This window comes from Meriones unguiculatus, chromosome 2, assembly GCF_030254825.1.
Source record: "Meriones unguiculatus strain TT.TT164.6M chromosome 2, Bangor_MerUng_6.1, whole genome shotgun sequence".
Classification (NCBI taxonomy): domain Eukaryota; kingdom Metazoa; phylum Chordata; class Mammalia; order Rodentia; family Muridae; genus Meriones; species Meriones unguiculatus.
In genome coordinates this window covers 93,898,692-93,915,018 of record NC_083350.1, presented here as the reverse complement: position 1 = coordinate 93,915,018, position 16,327 = coordinate 93,898,692, and the positions used below count along the sequence as shown (strand labels likewise).

Genomic DNA, 16,327 nt, shown 5'->3' with positions numbered 1-16,327 from the left:
CCTTCTCTTCAGTGGAATGATGCTCAGGTGTCTTCTCAGATTGCTTGGGGGGCGGGGAACGTAGTTTACAATCCGGTGATCCTTTGCTATCTGTTGGACCAGGCTCTACCTGTACCCCCCAGAATATGTTAGCTTGTCCCAGCCCCCCTTGAAACCCTTGAGCATTATTTCTATGTCATAAAATTCATCCTTTTGAGAGATGTCATTTGCACTTTACAACAGCCTAAGAGCCTTCTATGCCATGTTGGAGCTAGGCCAATCCCGACACCCACAGGCATTAAGCGTACCTCAGTCATTCTCCCCAGACCCCCCTCTTGAGCACTGTTTCTAAGTCAACAGTTGTACTATACCCAGCTCCTGAGAACTAGCGGTTTTTCTTTTGTCCCTATATCTTCAGAAATGTAAGATCAGTAAATATCTAGACCTTCGAGTTACTTCTGAGTTTCGTTACCAGCGTGGCCATCAGTGGTTCTTTTCTGCCCACGCACGGGAGAAAATTCACTCTATAAGTGGTTTTACAGTTTGTTCATCCTGTCATCAGCTGAGGACAATATAAGGTCTTTGCAATTTGGGGTGATTATAGAAAAGCCCCTATAAACATCTGTACATGTTTTTGTGTGAGCATTAATGTCGACTTGGGGAGTAACTCAGGAATACAGCACGTGCTCTGCACGTGGGAGGCTCTGACTCCATCCCTGGCAGCATGAGAATGAACAAACAACCTAAGAGCATGGATGCAGCAGTGTCATATGATAGATTGTCTGATGCCACACCAAACAGCTTAGCCACAAGGCTCATTGGGAAGGACACGGTGGCAAGCCTGGGTACCTGAGATTGATTTCCAGGACCAAAAGATGGAAGGGAAAAGCTAATTGCAGAAACTTTTCCTCCAACTCTGACATGTGCTGTGGCATGCCCTCCCCCCCCAAAAAAGGGATTATTATTATTATTATTATTATTTTACAAAAGAAACTACCAAAAAGTTTTCCAAAGTGGTTGTACCATTTCATAATCTTATTAGCCATTTGTGTGCTCATTTTAAAATAATTCTTAGAGAGCACAGTAAAAATCTCCCCAGGTCTTCACTCATCCTTCGCTTTCTTCCCTCTGACACGCAGAGCCATGCCTACTTCCCAGTGCATTTCTGGGGACAGTCAGCCCCAGGGACTGCGTGCTGTTGCACCCAGATGTGTTTCTATCCTGTCACTTGGCTTGTTCAGCTCCCCAGCCCCCCCCCCAAAAAAAACAAAAACAAAACAAAACAAAACAAACCCTTCTGTAGTCCCAGTAGTCCCAGGATGGAAATCTGCTCATCCTTCAAGACTTCTTCCTTTCAGCTTTCCAACAGTTCACTGACAAGGTGGTGACAAAGGCAAGGTCATTAGACACGGCCTTTTGCTGTCTGTGCCACCTGACCAGACTGCACAGCCAGAGTGGCTGAAGAAATTAAGGAAGGGTCCATGGACTGCCCAGCAGAGCAGTCAAAAACCCAGGGCCGACACAGCTTGCCCTTCCGATTTTATAAACTTTGATGTTCAACAAACTCACTAGAATTGATTGTAAGGACCAAAATGATTCCGACCATTTGTGCTTATCTAGGAAAAAGAAAACTTTGAAATAAATGCAAATCTGGAACTACTACAACTCAGGATTCTTCCTTCAATTAAAAAAAAAAACAAAAAAACAAAAAACAAACATATGGCATTGCCAGAGAAAAGCCAAGAGGGGGAAAGAATCTTTTATAACACAATTAGGGTGTACTGCTGACAAAAAAAGACTTAAGAGAACAGGATAGACGATTTCCTTGCCCGAACAGCCTGAATTGTCTAGACTCAATAGGCTCTTCTCCCACCGAACTGCTGAAGGCAGTCACTTGCAACGTGTCGGCCCCGTTTCTAGAAGCGCTGATGCAATCCCAAGCCTGTGGGCTGGGCCAGGCCGGGCTCTTACTCTCTAGTTTTACAGGGTTCCAGCGTGGCCACTCCCGAAGCGCTGGGTGATCCTGGAAACCTCGCCGCAGCTGCTCGGTGGGAAGCACCGAGCTGTCGCTGCTTGCAACGTCCCAGCCACGTCCGGTAAACCTTGCAAGGCCAGAGCTCAGTGCTCACACTAGTCCGCTGTCCCGATCTTACACCGCTCACGTAGGGGTCCAGGGAACCTCTGGGTTGAAATGCAAAAAGGAAGAAAACAGACTCTGGCTCTTGTCCCTTTATCCATTGTCAGTCCCCAGCTTGTCCTCCCAGCCAGACCTGACACGTTCAGCAACCGCGTCTGCAGCTCGTTCCCCGCAGGAGACAAAGGCTTACTTGACGATTCCCATTCCGGACACTGCCGCAGCCTTCTCTAGAGTCTCCCAGTCTGAAAAACGCCAGGGTCCCTTCTGGCAAGGCCTGAGCATCACTGCCCACCCCAGCCTCGCTGCCCCGGCGGCCCTGCAACCCCAACGTCTGGAAAGCAAGACGAGGACGTGGGTGCTCGCCTTGACTGGACTCACCTGGCCGGTGGAGAAGTGCCGTAGCACCTGGCTGCCCCGCCACAGCATGATGCTGAGGAGCGCACAGTTGCCAAGGAGGAAGGCGAGGGGAGTGGGCAGCTACAGCTTCGGAGGAGGGATGAGCGCTCCGCTTCAGCTCGGTCCCAGCTCTGCCCACGGCCCCGCCCCCTCGGCTGGCAGGTTCCGCCCCTCGGCTGGCAGCGCTCGGGTCCCTAAGCACACGTGACCTGGAGCAGGCCTTCGGAACCAACTGGTGCCCAACCCAGGGACAGCTCTTGGAAGCTACCTGGATTCTGTCTCTGCTCCCAGGCATTCGCCAGAGGTGGGACCCTGCACCAGGTCCTCAGACCCTCGGAGCCAGGCGAGAGACGTACGTTAGAATTCACCCTGTTAAGGTTACTTGTCATTAGCAACTTGGCTTCAGGTAGAAGGGCTGGGAAAGGGGTTACCTGGGTCAGGAATGCCTGAATGGGATAGTCCTTAAGTTAACTGCGGTGTCGAGGTGCGGTGGCCCCATTTCATGGGCTAGACCCGGAACTCAGAAGAGTGAAAAAAAATCATGCCGAGCCAGTAAGCATGCATCCATTTCTTCTCTCTCCCTCCCTCTACCGCTGCACCCCCAGCTGCCTCTGGTTCCTGCCTTGACTTCCAGACAATGATGGCTAGTAACCTGGACTCCTAAATTGGATAAACTCTTTCTCCCCTAAGTTGCTTTCAGTCAGGGTGTTTTTCACAATAGAAATCATGGTTTGGGGCGGGGGTTGAAGAAACGGCTCAATCAGATCAGAGCATTGGCTGCTCTTCTGGAAGCCCAGATTTTAGTCCCAGACCCACATGGTGGCTCACAACTGTCTGTAACTCTAGTTTCAGGCGATTCGATGCCCTCTTCTGGTTTCTGAGGGCACTAGGCATGCAAGTGGAACACACATATACATGCAGGCAAAAAAACAAAACAAAAACACAAAACCTCACATAAACATAAAATAACAAATAAAAGCGTTAAAAAAGAAATTTACAATAAAAACTCATCATTAGAGAACACCTGACTAGGTACCTGTAAGACAGAAAACTGAAGTCTAGTGAGCAAGTTTAATGATGATGATGATTAAAAAAAGGCTTAAGGCACTTTCCTGGCATGTACCAAGCCTTGGCTTTGGCCCGGGCATAAAGAAAGCGTGAGGCGGGATGGGGGAAATTGGAGGAGAGGGGTGAGAGCGAAGGTGGACAGAAAGGTGGAGTAAGAATGAAGCTCAACATCTCAGGTCACTCAATGCTGAGACAACATGGAGTTTTCTTCCTGTAAGTAATAAGGCCGTGTGCTTGCTTTTTAAAAACAGTTTATTTTTGAAATGTATGTCTGTGCGTGCAGGTGCCTGTGGAGGCTAGAAGGGGGCTCTCCACCACCTGAGCTGGAGGTAGGCTTTTGTGAACTGCTTGACATTGGTGCTGGGAATTGAACTGTGGCCCTCTGGAAGAGCAGCAGCACTCTTAACTTCAGGGTCATCTCTGTAGCCCCTGGGTCTTGTACTCCTGTAAACGACTCTTTGCCATGAAGTGTTGTTACTGAGCTCACAAAGAGACTCGGGCTAGCAGAGGAGCTGAGGTGATAGATTCTTTAAAAGAACAGGCTTAAATGGGGGCAGGAGGAGATCCTGCAGAGAGCTGGGATTCCTGCAGTTGGATTAGTTCTGGAGACAACAGGATATTAGAAAGCAAGGTCACTTTGTGTGCTAGGCCCTCCCTGCATAATTGCTTGTCTGCCATGTTGGCTCATAGTTAGTCCTCGTGTCAGTGCCACGCTGTTTGAATTTCCCAGACTCTAGAACTGTGAGCCCAGACAAGCCTCTATGCCTCCCTCGGAGTCGAGAGCTCTGCTTACAGTAGCACAGAACACACCTGGGCACACTGTAAGGTTCAAAGTCTTTCCACTCGGCTCCTACTGACCACATTGCACAGACACATTTTACTAAAGAGCTCTTGGGACAAACAGCGGTCCTCATGACCTCCTCTTCATTTTAGCAGAGAGCGTGTTGAGCAGACATGTCTGGCGGATCTTGTTTCCTTTGATGCAATGGCTCTCCCATGGCCACAGTGGTAGGAGATGGCACACTGGAGCGTATCTCCTGGCACATGGCCAGCATTAGGGAATGTGACTGTGGCCTCAGCCGCTGTGTGAACTTTGTAGGCACAGGAGTCTATGCCTTTCATGAACATTCCAGCCAGGGACTAAGTGTGACAGTGACACTAAGGCAGGCCCATAAGAGCTAAATCTATTTCTTAAAAGTTATATTACAAAGAAACCTGGTACTTTATTATTTTAAAAGCAAGACTGTGTGCACTTTTTTAAAAAAGAATTATTTTATGTGCGTTAGTGTGGAGGTGTCAGATCCCTTGGAACTGGAGTTACAGACAGTTGTGAGTTGCCATGTAGGTGCTGGGAACTGATGCTAGGAATTGAACCGGGTCCATTTGGAAGAGGAGACGGTGCTCTTAGCCACTGAGCCATCTCTCCAGCCACCCTGTGTGCACTTTTGAATAAAGGATTTTTTTGATCATTCCAGGTAGCCTCCAGAGCAGTTCCAGGAAGAGAGGCCTATAAGAACATTTTAAGCCAATTTCTGCAACAGGGCTTCCACTGTAGCTGGGACAGAGTAGGCAGAGGGGAGAGATAGAGACTGCAGCCAGCCTGCCAGCCAGCCAGCCAGCCATAGGTCATGCTAAGCAGGTGATGGAAAGCCCTGAATCTTTTTCTTTAATTTACTGTTGAATTTATAAAACTAAGAAATGGACAAAGGCAGAAAAACAAGCAAACAAGCCAGCAACAACCCCACAACCCAAGGGAAACAGCGCAACATTGCAAATCCAAATTAAAACCAAAATGAGAGATTTTGCAAAGAATACTGTTTTGAGGAATAGCCAAGCAGGAAACATTCATTGTAAGCCCCAGGCATGTTGAGGTTGAAGCAAAATGAAGGTTTTAAAGGTAAAAACAAGGGTTACCTCAATTTTATGAAATTTTTTGGCCACCGTGATTGTAACAAGGGCTTCGTGGCGCATGACTAGACAGCCCCCCATCAGGTTCTTTAGGAATTCTTTTTCTAGAAGGTTGCATAGCCCCTCTGTACAAACCTTGGACTCTGGCAGAATATTTTGTGATGATTATTAAGCAGTCATGAGGATTGACCCCTCTCTCCATGACCTCCTTGAGTTATTTTGTTTTATAGGGGTGACATGAAACCTGATTTTATCTTTGTGCAACTCAGGGTGTGCATGTGGCGGTCAGAGGGCAACCTTCAGGAGTCAGTTCTCGCCTTTCACCATGTAGGCCCCAGGGGCTGAGCTCAGGCTGTCAGGCTTGGTGGCGGGCACCTTTACCTGCTGGACCTTTACCGTCCTACCCTCATGAGACTCTATTTTGATCCTGACAACTGTTTATTTTATTTAAAACTTGAAAGGCATTTACACACAAGATTAATTTAACCTTTGACTGATTTAGAACAGGAAGTCGAGAAACAGAAGACATTGCCATAGTGCCTGGCCTGGCCTGAGTGGGTCGTAGAGCTATTTACTAAGCCGTGGATCCCATACAGAGCAGGAAGCAGGTTTTAGAGTGAAATAACCAGAATTCAGTTGTGGATTCAATGATGTTTATTAGACACCATGTAGACATTTCTTTGGAAATGTCTAGTGGCATTAAATAACATGAAACTGAGTTACATTTAAAAGCCATACCATACTTTGGTGATAAAGAAATGTTTTCTTGCCAGGCAGTAGTGATGCATGCCTTTAATTCCAGCACTTGGGAGGCAGAGGCAGGTGGATCTTTGTGAGCTCAAGGCCAGCCTGGTTTACAGAGTGAGTTCCAGTACAATCAAGGCTGCACAGAGAAAACTTTGTCTAGAAAAAAACAATAAATGTTTCCTTGGCTTTCCCTCAAATATACTTCTGCCAAGCCTTTTTCTTTTTACAAATGTTCATGCTCTGAATTGTTCAACTTTTCTCCAGATTTTTGTTTGTGTTTGGATTTTGTTAGGAAAAAAAATCATTGATCTTCTATTTTGCAGTGCCAGGCATGGTGGCACATAGCAAGCACTTAGCAAGCAGAGGCAGGAATATCAGGAGTTCAAGGCCAGCCTCGGCTAGAAAGTGAGCTCAAAGGTTAGTCTGGGCTACATGGGCTTAAAAACAAGAGGCTGGTGAGGTGGCTCAGTGGTCCAGAGCACTGGCTACTCTTCCAGAGGTCTTGAGTTCAATTCCCAGCAACTACATGGTGGCTCATGACCATCTATAAAGAGATCTGGTGCCCTCTTCTGGCATGCACGTATACATGCAGACAGAATACATATAAATGAATAAATAGATTAAACAACAACTCCCCCTCTTGTTACAGACTATGCGATAAGCACAAAATGCCTGTTAGCTATTAGTAAAGTCTTAGACGTTCTTTTATCTAGAATTCTAAATGTAAGCCTCTAAATAATAAATTACAAAAAAACAAATCTTTAAAAAAAACAATTAAAAAAAACCCACCTTGCTGTAATAATTGATTGCTAATTTGAATGCCTGGTACATAGTCACTGTGAGATGCTTGGCTGCTAATGACTTAGCTCAATGGTGTAAGCATTGTCATAGCTTTCCCCCGGCCACGTAAATCCTCTTCTTGTGATAACAGCCTCTGGTTTCTGTATAGAATTGTCTCCTTCACTTCCAGGCTAAGTGATTCCTATAGAGTTTCTTCTTCCGTCCTCTTGGCATCCATGGAGCGCATGACCTACACTTAGCCAATCAGTCCCCTCCTCCCGTTATTTCGGTTTCTGAGATTGTCTGGAAAGTGTGCTCAAGTGCTAAGAAAGGCTAATCACCACTGGCAAGACTTGATTCTGGGACTTTTGTTTGAGTTATTTGTTAAGTATGCTCTTTTTCTCTAGTAGTTTTGATTTACTCTTGTGATAATGTGAGCCTGAAGCTGCCAACAGCTACCATATGGAACCTAAAGAATGCAGCCAGAACCATGCAAGCTACAGAAACTGGAAATTCCAACAGGACACCATGAAGCCAGAGGCACACGAAGTCTTTTGTGTTTGTCGGCCGTCACTGTAACAAACACTTGACATCTGCATCTTACAAAGTGGCTCAGGTCTTTGGAGGTTTCGCCCTATAGCCTCAGGAGCTACAGGGGCGCTCAGCTATGATAAGATCTTGTCTCAAAACAAAACCAAGCCCAAGCCTCAGCTTCTCAGAACATGCTTTTCAAAAGAACACTCTATATTGAATTTTGGTATTTTCTAATGCAAATAACTTAAAAATTCTCCTTGCCAAAGGTTCAAACAGCTAATAGACACAAGAAAAATTTAAGAGCCACTTTGTATTTATCAGCACCTACTCTTTCTCAAGTAAACTGTTGTCTTGCTTAATGAGGTTTGAATTTTCTATGCATTTGTAAACACATGAGCATATATGTATGTGTACAGTGGTTGTAGATGTAACAGCAAATATGCGTTGTTCTAAAATCGCCTCCCATCCAGTTTTTATGTCATTTTATAGCTCTCCATGAATTATTACTTTTTGATATTTAGACTGCTTCATATCGTACTGATCGCGCTGATATGAGTTTTTTGGTGGAAATGTTAGAATAAATGTAGAACTCAGGATAACACAATTCCCACCCCACCTTAAAAGCAAGGGAAGAACAGTGATTATGTGCAAAGCAAACCCAGTAGATTGTTTGGTGGCATTCTTAACGTCATTACTGTTTTATACACAGGAGTCTTTTCTCAGGATACAATCGGCATAGGAAGTGCAGTGGGGCAAAGGAATCTCGGTAAAGACAGGAATCTCGGTAGTCACACAGGCACCTTGGTCCAAGGGCCATGGCGTGTCCTGGTGAAGGACCCAGTCTTTGCCTTGGACCCTACTCCGTTATTTCCGCGCTTTCCAGGTTTGACTGAGGATGTATGAAAAACAGCCTGGACGCAGCAAGGAGAAATTGAATGTGGCCTGAGAACACTCGCGAATGGCACAAGGCCGGGGAAAGGATGCAGGATGCCAACAGCAGCTGTCACTATGGCGGCCGCGCCGGGCGCAGGCGGACGACTCGCTTTCCCAGCGGCCCCCGCGGTCCGCAGGGCCAAGCGTCCACTGGCTCTGGAGCGCGGGGGCGGGGCCGAGGCCGGAAGTCACGTGCCGCGGCAGCGGCTGGGGTGAGGCCGGCGTCGCGGCGGTGAGTGCTGGCTGCTGTGTCTGTGGGAGGCGCCGCGGCGATGGCGGTGGACACCCTGTCACCGGACTGGGAGTTCGACCGCGTGGACGACGGCTCTCAGAGTAAGCCGCTGGCGTCGGGCGAGGCGGGCCGGGTGGCGCTGCCGGTGCAGGACGGCGCAGTGCGGCGCTGCGCCGCTGCCCACCCGGGACTCGCCCGGGGTGGGACGGGGGCGCGCGGCGGCGCTGCGTGGCTGCTGAGGTCGCGTCTTGCCCCGCGCTCGTACCCGCGTCCCTCCGGTGGCGGGTGACGGGCCAGCGGCGCCGCTCCCGGGGCGCGCCTGCCGAGGCCAGCCTCCCGGGACACCCATCCCACCAGGGCTTGCGCCAGATGCTCTCTGAACCTTCAGTTCTAGAAGAGTCTGGGTTCCTGTTTCGGCTTCCTGTTTTTCTGTGCTTCTCAGACCAACTTTTGAAGTTTGGGTTCACGATCCTAGAGCCATACAAGATACCGAAAAACAGCTCTTCTGGCATTAAAAAAAAAAAAAAATCGATCAACACGAGAATGTCTTCTGGATAAGATGATCCTCCTTGGTCTTTATTGATTTTATATAGACCTGTAGTTGTCACTGCAGCTTTAAATCGTTTTTTAAACTTAATTCAGTGTATTTGTTTTTAAATCAGATTTGCTTCGCGGTTGCTTTGTGAAATCAAGCCGTCCGACTTCATTTTTTAAATCAAGAGGTCCAACCCCAAAAGCCTCACAGTTTCAGCAAAATGTTGAAGCCAAACTAATTAGAGACACTCTTGAGGTTGATTTGTTTCTTGTCTTCTGTGTGGTAGAAAGGAAATTGGGGCAAGTTGCTTGAGAATTTTTTTAAATGCATACCTTTCCCCAAAGTAGGAATGCCATTAAAAAATTTACAGCTGAATTGTGAATTTTTTACAGAGATAATATAACATGTACAGATTTCTATGTAATTAGGTTTTATTTGCTTTTATGTCCAGTTGAGCAACGTCCACGGTGCTGTGCAGTTTTTCAGCAAACATTTCTTAAGGTATTATCTTAGCATAAAGAAAAATCTGGATGGAAGGATAATAACCATTCTTTTTTTTTTTTCCTTTTTTCTTTTTGGTTTTAAAGTGAACTGCATCTTGTGAGGTGTTTCCCCGCCCTCCTCCCTTTTATGTGCTAAGGTCCCTGCCTTAGTATCTGACAGATCTTGCAATGAAGGTTACTGGGTTTGAAAGCGTTACAGTTTGAAGAAGAATGAATGCTCAGTTAGACACAATAATTAGCCAGCGTTTTTAGACACAGTGTAAGAACACGTGTGTCGGTGAAGCCTGTAACTTTGTATGCTGACTTAAGTAATGAGAAAAATGCCCCAAGAAACGCAGGTTGCTGGGAGGAGAAGGGTGGTCTGCAGAGCCAGAAGTTCTTATGTCACGTTCTTGTTCTTTAACTTTTATGAGTTCACAGCTATTTGTTATCTTATCAGCAAGGAATTCAGCGTTTCTGCAGGTTTTCTGTTGTGTTGTGTTTTGCTTTGGATTAACCAGCTGATCTATTAGTATGCTTTTCCAGCAGTTTTTAAGAATCCATTTGCTGGTTAGTCTTTTCCTGTGTAGTAAGTAAGACATTAACATGGGGTTGTTAGCTGTAGGTAAGGGATTTCTCTGCCTGGCTTTCATTAATTTTTGGACTGTGAATTACATCTAGACTAATTGTTTTCCAAAATTACCCAAATGAGTGCTATGAGACAGGAGTTCTTAGTGAACTGATGCCCCTTCAGAGCCTTTCCTGCAAAATAAAGGACAGGTGTCTATTTCATAAAAGCTTTACAGTTAAAATTCGAAGGAAAAAGCATTTTGTTTTTTTTTTTTTAGGCAATGACTGAGTAATGAAAGAAACTGAATTGACTGAATTGGAGTGGATTCTTTGGAATAAGTAATGCATTCTTAGGTATAATAAGATGATTTGATTAGTAATTTTGCTGAGTAGGCATTTGGAAAGTCCAGCTTTTTCCAGTGGCTCTAAGCTCAAGTCATCTATTACTATATAAATTCTGTAAATCCCAGCTTTTAATATCGTTTTGTTATTTTACATGTGTGTGCAGTGCCTGCAGAGGCGGAAGTGGTGTTTGATCCCCTGGATCTCGAGTTACAGAACTGCCGTGTGGGTGCTGGGAACTGAACCCCAATCTCTGCAAGTGCAGCCAGTGCTCTTAATGATAAGCCATCTCTCCAGCTCCCATCTGGCAGTGTGTTTTATCTGGCTGTTGTTTACAACTTGATTATAATAGTTAAATAATTGAACAAGTGAAACGTTTTGGTAAGCTGGGCATTGCTGAAATAATATCATGTAACAGGTCTAAAACTTCCATGTAAGAAAAGATTTGGATGTAAAAAACATTTCCATGTGAAAAACATTTTATTCAGTATAGAATTAATCCACCTTTTAAAATTTGCTCTGAAGCAACATAGTTTTGTACTTGCCCCCATCAGGTAGTTGATGCCCTTTGCAGCAGTGTTGTGTGTGGTTGTAAATGACAGTGTAGTATCTGGACCCCAAGTTGTCTGAGGCATGACTCAGACTGTCTGAAAGCACAGATCCTGGGGTAAGGGGCTGCAGCCTTTCAAATATTTTCACATATTTGGAGAAAATGCAGAGCTGAATGGCTCTTTAGCCTTGGAACTTTATTTCCAAGAAGTGAGGCATTTCAGAGTAGTAATTAACATTGCTTTGTTGCAGTTTTTGACATTACTTGAAGCTAGTATTCTGCCACTCATTAACTTGTAATTGTACCATTCTGTTTTAAAATTTAGAAATTCATGCTGAAGTCCAGCTTAAGAATTACGGAAAATTTCTTGAGGAGTATACATCTCAGCTGAGAAGAATTGAGGATGCCCTGGATGATTTGATTGGAGATGTTTGGGATTTCAATCTTGATCCTATAGCATTAAAGGTGAAATCATTTCATTACAAGAAAGTGTGTGTTGTGTGTGTGTGTTGTGTGTGTGTGTGTGTTTAGGGCACATTATCTCTTATGTTAAAAGTAGACAATATGTTTTAATTTAAAAATTAAGAGTGAAATGAAATTGGTAACCTCCCCCCATTAAGCTACACACTTTAAAAAATTATTTTCTGAAAGAATGATAAAAACTCATAACAATACAAACTCCAGTTGTTTGAGCTAGCAATTGTTTTTTATCTTCAAGAAAATGCAAAGGGCTAGATGAAACACAGGCTGTTTTTTTTTTGTTTTGTTTTGTTTTTAATTGTGGTTATTTTGCAAATGGCCAAATATACAGATTTTTAAGCATTTTTTTCACAGAATTTTCCTGAATACAGAACTCATCTACCTCATATTCTAATGAAAATATAAAACATTTCTGTCATTTCTCAAAAGTACCCTTGGATGAACTTGGGGATCTTAGTATTTTTTTTTTTTTTTAAATCACAGGTCATTCACTTGTATCCCAGCCGTAGCCTCCTCCCTCTTTCCCTCACAATCCCTCCCTCTTCTCCCTGCCCCCTTCCGAGTCCACTGATAGGGGAGGTCCTCCTCTCCTTCCATCTGACCCTTAGTATGGTTTTAAGACAAGGTTTCTCTGTGTAGCCTTGGCTGTCCTACACTCACTTTGTAGATGAAACTGTCCAGGAACTCACAGATCTCCACCTGCCTCTGCCTTCCTAAGTGCTGGGATTACAGGTGTGTGCCACTGTGCCTGCCTGGGAATGCTTTTTCAATGTATGTAAATGAGACACTTTGAGGCAGTGGTCTGTCAACACTTAAGTGACAGGTAATAAATACATGCTGAGCAGTCTTGTGCTACCCACTATCCTAAATTGTACATTAGCTTTTCTTTTTTGAGCTGTAACTCACAGATAATACAGTTTACCTGTGTTTGTGTTTTGGGCCATGGTTTCCCCCCTACCCTCCATCCCTCCGCTGGCCAGGGACTCACTGTAGCCCCCATGGCCTCAAACTCACAGCAGTCCTTCTTATTCAGCTTCTGGAATGCTAGACTTACAGATGAGAGACAAAATGTTTGGCTTTAGTTTTCGCATTTAAATTGTACATTTAAAAAGTATATTCAGAGAATTCATTGTCCATTGCCATCATCAATTTTAGAACATTTTTACCACCTAAAAAGGAAATTCTGTACCTAAGTTATCACCCACTACCGCCGCCTCAATTATCTACTAGTTATTCAATTGTATGTGGTTTGTCCGCATTATATGTTTCATGTAAGTGAGATCATGCAGTATGTGAGCATTTGTGCCTCATGTTTCACTTATCCATGTTTTCAAAGCTCATTTATGCTGTAGCCAGTGTTAACACATACCGTAGTTTTTAAGTTGATGAATGGTGTTTCATCATATGGAACTCTTAAAGCCACATGGTTATTCATCAGTGGATAGACATTCAGGTTTGACATCCACTTTGGCTGTTGGAAATAAGCGCTACCTATGTGTCCTAAGTTTTTATGTAGACATGCTTTCATGTCGCTTAGGTATGTATACATAGAAGAATTGCTGAATCATATGGTAACTGCTTAGCTTTCTGCGGATTTTACTTTGCGCACACTTTGCCATGGGGTGTGTGGGAAGAGAGTACCACTTGTAGGAGTTGGTTCTTTTCTTCTGTATGTGTTCTGGGTATTGAACTCAGATCATCTGGCTTGACAGCAAGTGCCTTTTTTGGTTGAGCCTTTTTTCTGGTGCCTTTCTCATTTTCCACACTTTGTCCTGATGTGGCTGTACTGGTTTACATTCCTAACAGTAATATCTGAGAGTTTGAGTTTCTCTGCATTATTGCCAGATTTTGTATTTATCTTTTAACATCGTAACCATCCTACTGAATATAAAATGATCCCTTTTGGTTTTATGAAAGGATGACATTGTCTCAGCTTTTATCTTCCACCAATAGAAGCTTTCAGATCTCTGTATTTTATCCGCATACACAACCCTTTCCTCCTCACTTACTCTGGGACTTTTCTTTAGTCCCCTTATTGGGCAATTATTTTGTGTTCCTATTCTGCAAGGTTCGTAGACTTAAGACAAGATTGTTATAGAAATTACAAACCAAATGAGAGAAGTTACTTTTCATTTATGTATGTACTTTAGTAGTATGTAACTAAAGGAAAGGTTCATTTTTCCTGTACTAGAACCTTCATTTTAGATGATAACCAGAAAAGCTTTCTGAGCAAGGTCGAAATGAATCTGCTTTAGATGGGAATAGTGCTCACACTATTTCAGTTCTGAGCATTGGGTTTAGTCTTCAGCGTTCTGTTTTGTAATAACTCAGGTTTGGCTCTTTTAGTTACAACAGCTTATTACATGTTTTTTGCACAACAATTGCTAAAGCGATAGAGCTCACTGTTAGTGTTTTCTTGGTGCGTTCAGACCGCTAGCCATTTTATGTCCCAGAATACATCTGCCACCATTTTAGTGCCTTGTGTTGTGTTGAGGGTGCTTTTTCTTGACTGTATTGTACATTCCTTAGTTTTTGGAGATTATCTTAAACGTAATAGTTGACTTGATGCTAATGCTAAATTACATTTAAACACAAGTTTAAACGTAATTCAGTGTTTTGTTTTCTCTCAAATTCAGAAACATTCTTTCCCTTTGTTTCTGTAGCTTCTGCCATATGAGCAATCTTCCCTTTTGGAACTCATAAAGACTGAAAACAAGGTACGTGATCCTTAACTTAAGATGTGTTAAAAAATGCTCTCATTGATTACAATTTACTTTTTTCTGTTTTTTGTTTTTATTTATGAAAACAGGTCTTAAACAAAGTCATCACTGTTTATGCTGCGCTTTGTTGTGAGATCAAGAAATTAAAGTATGAGGTAATTGTTTACATTCTTTAAGAGCATTTAAAAGCAGGATAGGACTTCTAGTTTGTGCTGTGTGCAATAAATACTGAACAGTGAATGACCCACTTAAGAAAAACAGTAATGCTACCAATCCTAATGGTAAGGATTACTTACTATAAGCCTAGCATTTACTGAGTACTTACTTTCATTGTTAATGTTTAGGATGACAGGCAGGTCAGGAACAGGTGGGGAAATTGGGGCTTATAGCAGGTATCACAGTAGTAACAGTTTGAATTTAGGTCTGCATACCTCCAGGTGGGTAATAATTAGCCTGTTATGGATGCTGGCTATCCAGAGGTAGCTGCCTTCTGTTTTTTAGTTTTGAACTTTTTATGTGGATTTGGAACCACTGGACTTTGGTAGACATTAGTGAACATGATCATTTTTCATCCCTCCCCCCTTTTAAAAAATATTCTGTACCATGGACTGAGCTAGTGGGAAGATGTGTGATGATGATTACACATTATGTGGTCCGATGATGAAGTAAAGGCTGAAGGGATCAGACTTAACTTTCAGTGTCAGTAGTTGTCTCCGTTACTCTAAAGAGAAGCTGAATTTATTTGAAAGCAGCTTTTGAAATTTGAAAACATTTCTATGTAAATGATGTCATGTTATTAGAGAATTAAGAGAGCAAAGGGATTTGAAAGCAACCTGCTAAATTATTTTAATTTTCTTTAAAACAGGCTGAAACTAAGTTTTACAATGGTCTTTTGTTTTATGGTGAAGGAGGTAAGTTAAAATTTTAGAATTGCATTTGTTGCTACCTTTTATGAAACTGAAAAAAAGAGCTAACAGACCATTCTTGAACTAACACGATTATAGAATAGATAGAAAAACATTTAAAAAATCTTCAGTATTTTATTTGTGTGTTTATGTGTTGCTCTCAGGGTCTCCCTGTGTGGGTGCTGTGAACCTAATTCTGGTCCTCTGGAAGCTGCTGAACCATCTCTCCAGCCCCTAACATTCAGTTTTTTTGTTAGTTTACTTGTTTGGTTAAACACGTGAGTTGTGGAGTGGTGAAGCAGCAGCGAGTTCTCTAGGACTGATAGATGGTGTTTTATCAGTGAGAAGTCCCGTGACTAGATCCGAGGTTTGGGGTCTACTTGGCAATGGCGTGTGGCTGTTAGAAGGCGTATATAGTTCATGACCATGTCATTTTTTCTTCAGTGTAAAAGCCCAGTGCTCTCAGTACTGTGTACTAGTGAAAGAATATTGCTGTTGTCTTCATTGCTGTATTTAAATAAAAAGCCTGAAATAAAATTCATGCTGCTTTTTAAAGCTACAGATTCCAGCATGGTGGAAGGTGACTGCCAAATTCAGATGGGGAGATTTGTTTCATTCTTACAGGTAACTCAGTTTGTTTGTTTGTTTGTTTTTTTCCTTCAAGGTAACTGATTTTTACTTTTTCTTGAGCCATTGATTGATTGATTCATTTATTTAATTATTTGAGACAAGGTCTTACTTGGTAGCCTTGGCTGTCCTAGAGCTCACTTTATAGATTAGGCTGGCCTCAAATTCATGACAGTCACCTGTCTCAGCCTTTTCATGTTCTGGGATTAAAGATATACACCACCATTCCTTGCCAAGTGTTTTATTGTAAAATTTTACATAAAAATTGCACATAATTTAAAAGTTCTGGAACCTTCAAATGCTGAGGTCTTGTGCACTCTTGAGAGCGAAACAGTTACTTAGCATGGGGTCATAGTATAGGAGATTGTAATTCCTGAATGATTTCTAAGGGATTTTAGGGGA

The 16,327-nt window shown here is 43.3% G+C and overlaps 2 protein-coding genes across 3 annotated transcripts in view; one reads left to right on the top strand and one right to left on the bottom strand.

The window, feature by feature from the left end:
• The window catches only part of Aldh1l2 (aldehyde dehydrogenase 1 family member L2), a 38,286-nt gene extending 35,634 nt beyond the window's left edge, over positions 1-2,652 (bottom strand). Inside the window, exons 1-2 of one of the 2 annotated variants that reach the window (XM_060377837.1) lie at positions 2,495-2,630; positions 1,273-2,160 (exon numbers count right to left, since the gene is read on the bottom strand). In XM_060377837.1, coding sequence (XP_060233820.1) covers positions 1,273-1,314 — 42 coding nt within the window. In that variant the 5' untranslated portion in view covers positions 1,315-2,160; positions 2,495-2,630. Of the gene's footprint in view, positions 1-1,272; positions 2,161-2,494 lie in introns of both variants that reach the window. The other variant, XM_021640921.2, reaches the window with a different exon arrangement.
• Positions 2,653-8,677: 6,025 nt separating this feature from the next.
• Washc4 (WASH complex subunit 4) overlaps positions 8,678-16,327 on the top strand; it is a 64,325-nt gene continuing 56,675 nt past the window's right edge. The window contains exons 1-6 of the mRNA XM_021640924.2: positions 8,678-8,815; positions 11,519-11,658; positions 14,337-14,390; positions 14,483-14,548; positions 15,259-15,304; positions 15,855-15,922. Of these exons, the coding sequence (XP_021496599.2) occupies positions 8,755-8,815; positions 11,519-11,658; positions 14,337-14,390; positions 14,483-14,548; positions 15,259-15,304; positions 15,855-15,922 (435 nt within the window). The 5' untranslated portion in view covers positions 8,678-8,754. The remainder of the gene's footprint in view (positions 8,816-11,518; positions 11,659-14,336; positions 14,391-14,482; positions 14,549-15,258; positions 15,305-15,854; positions 15,923-16,327) is intronic.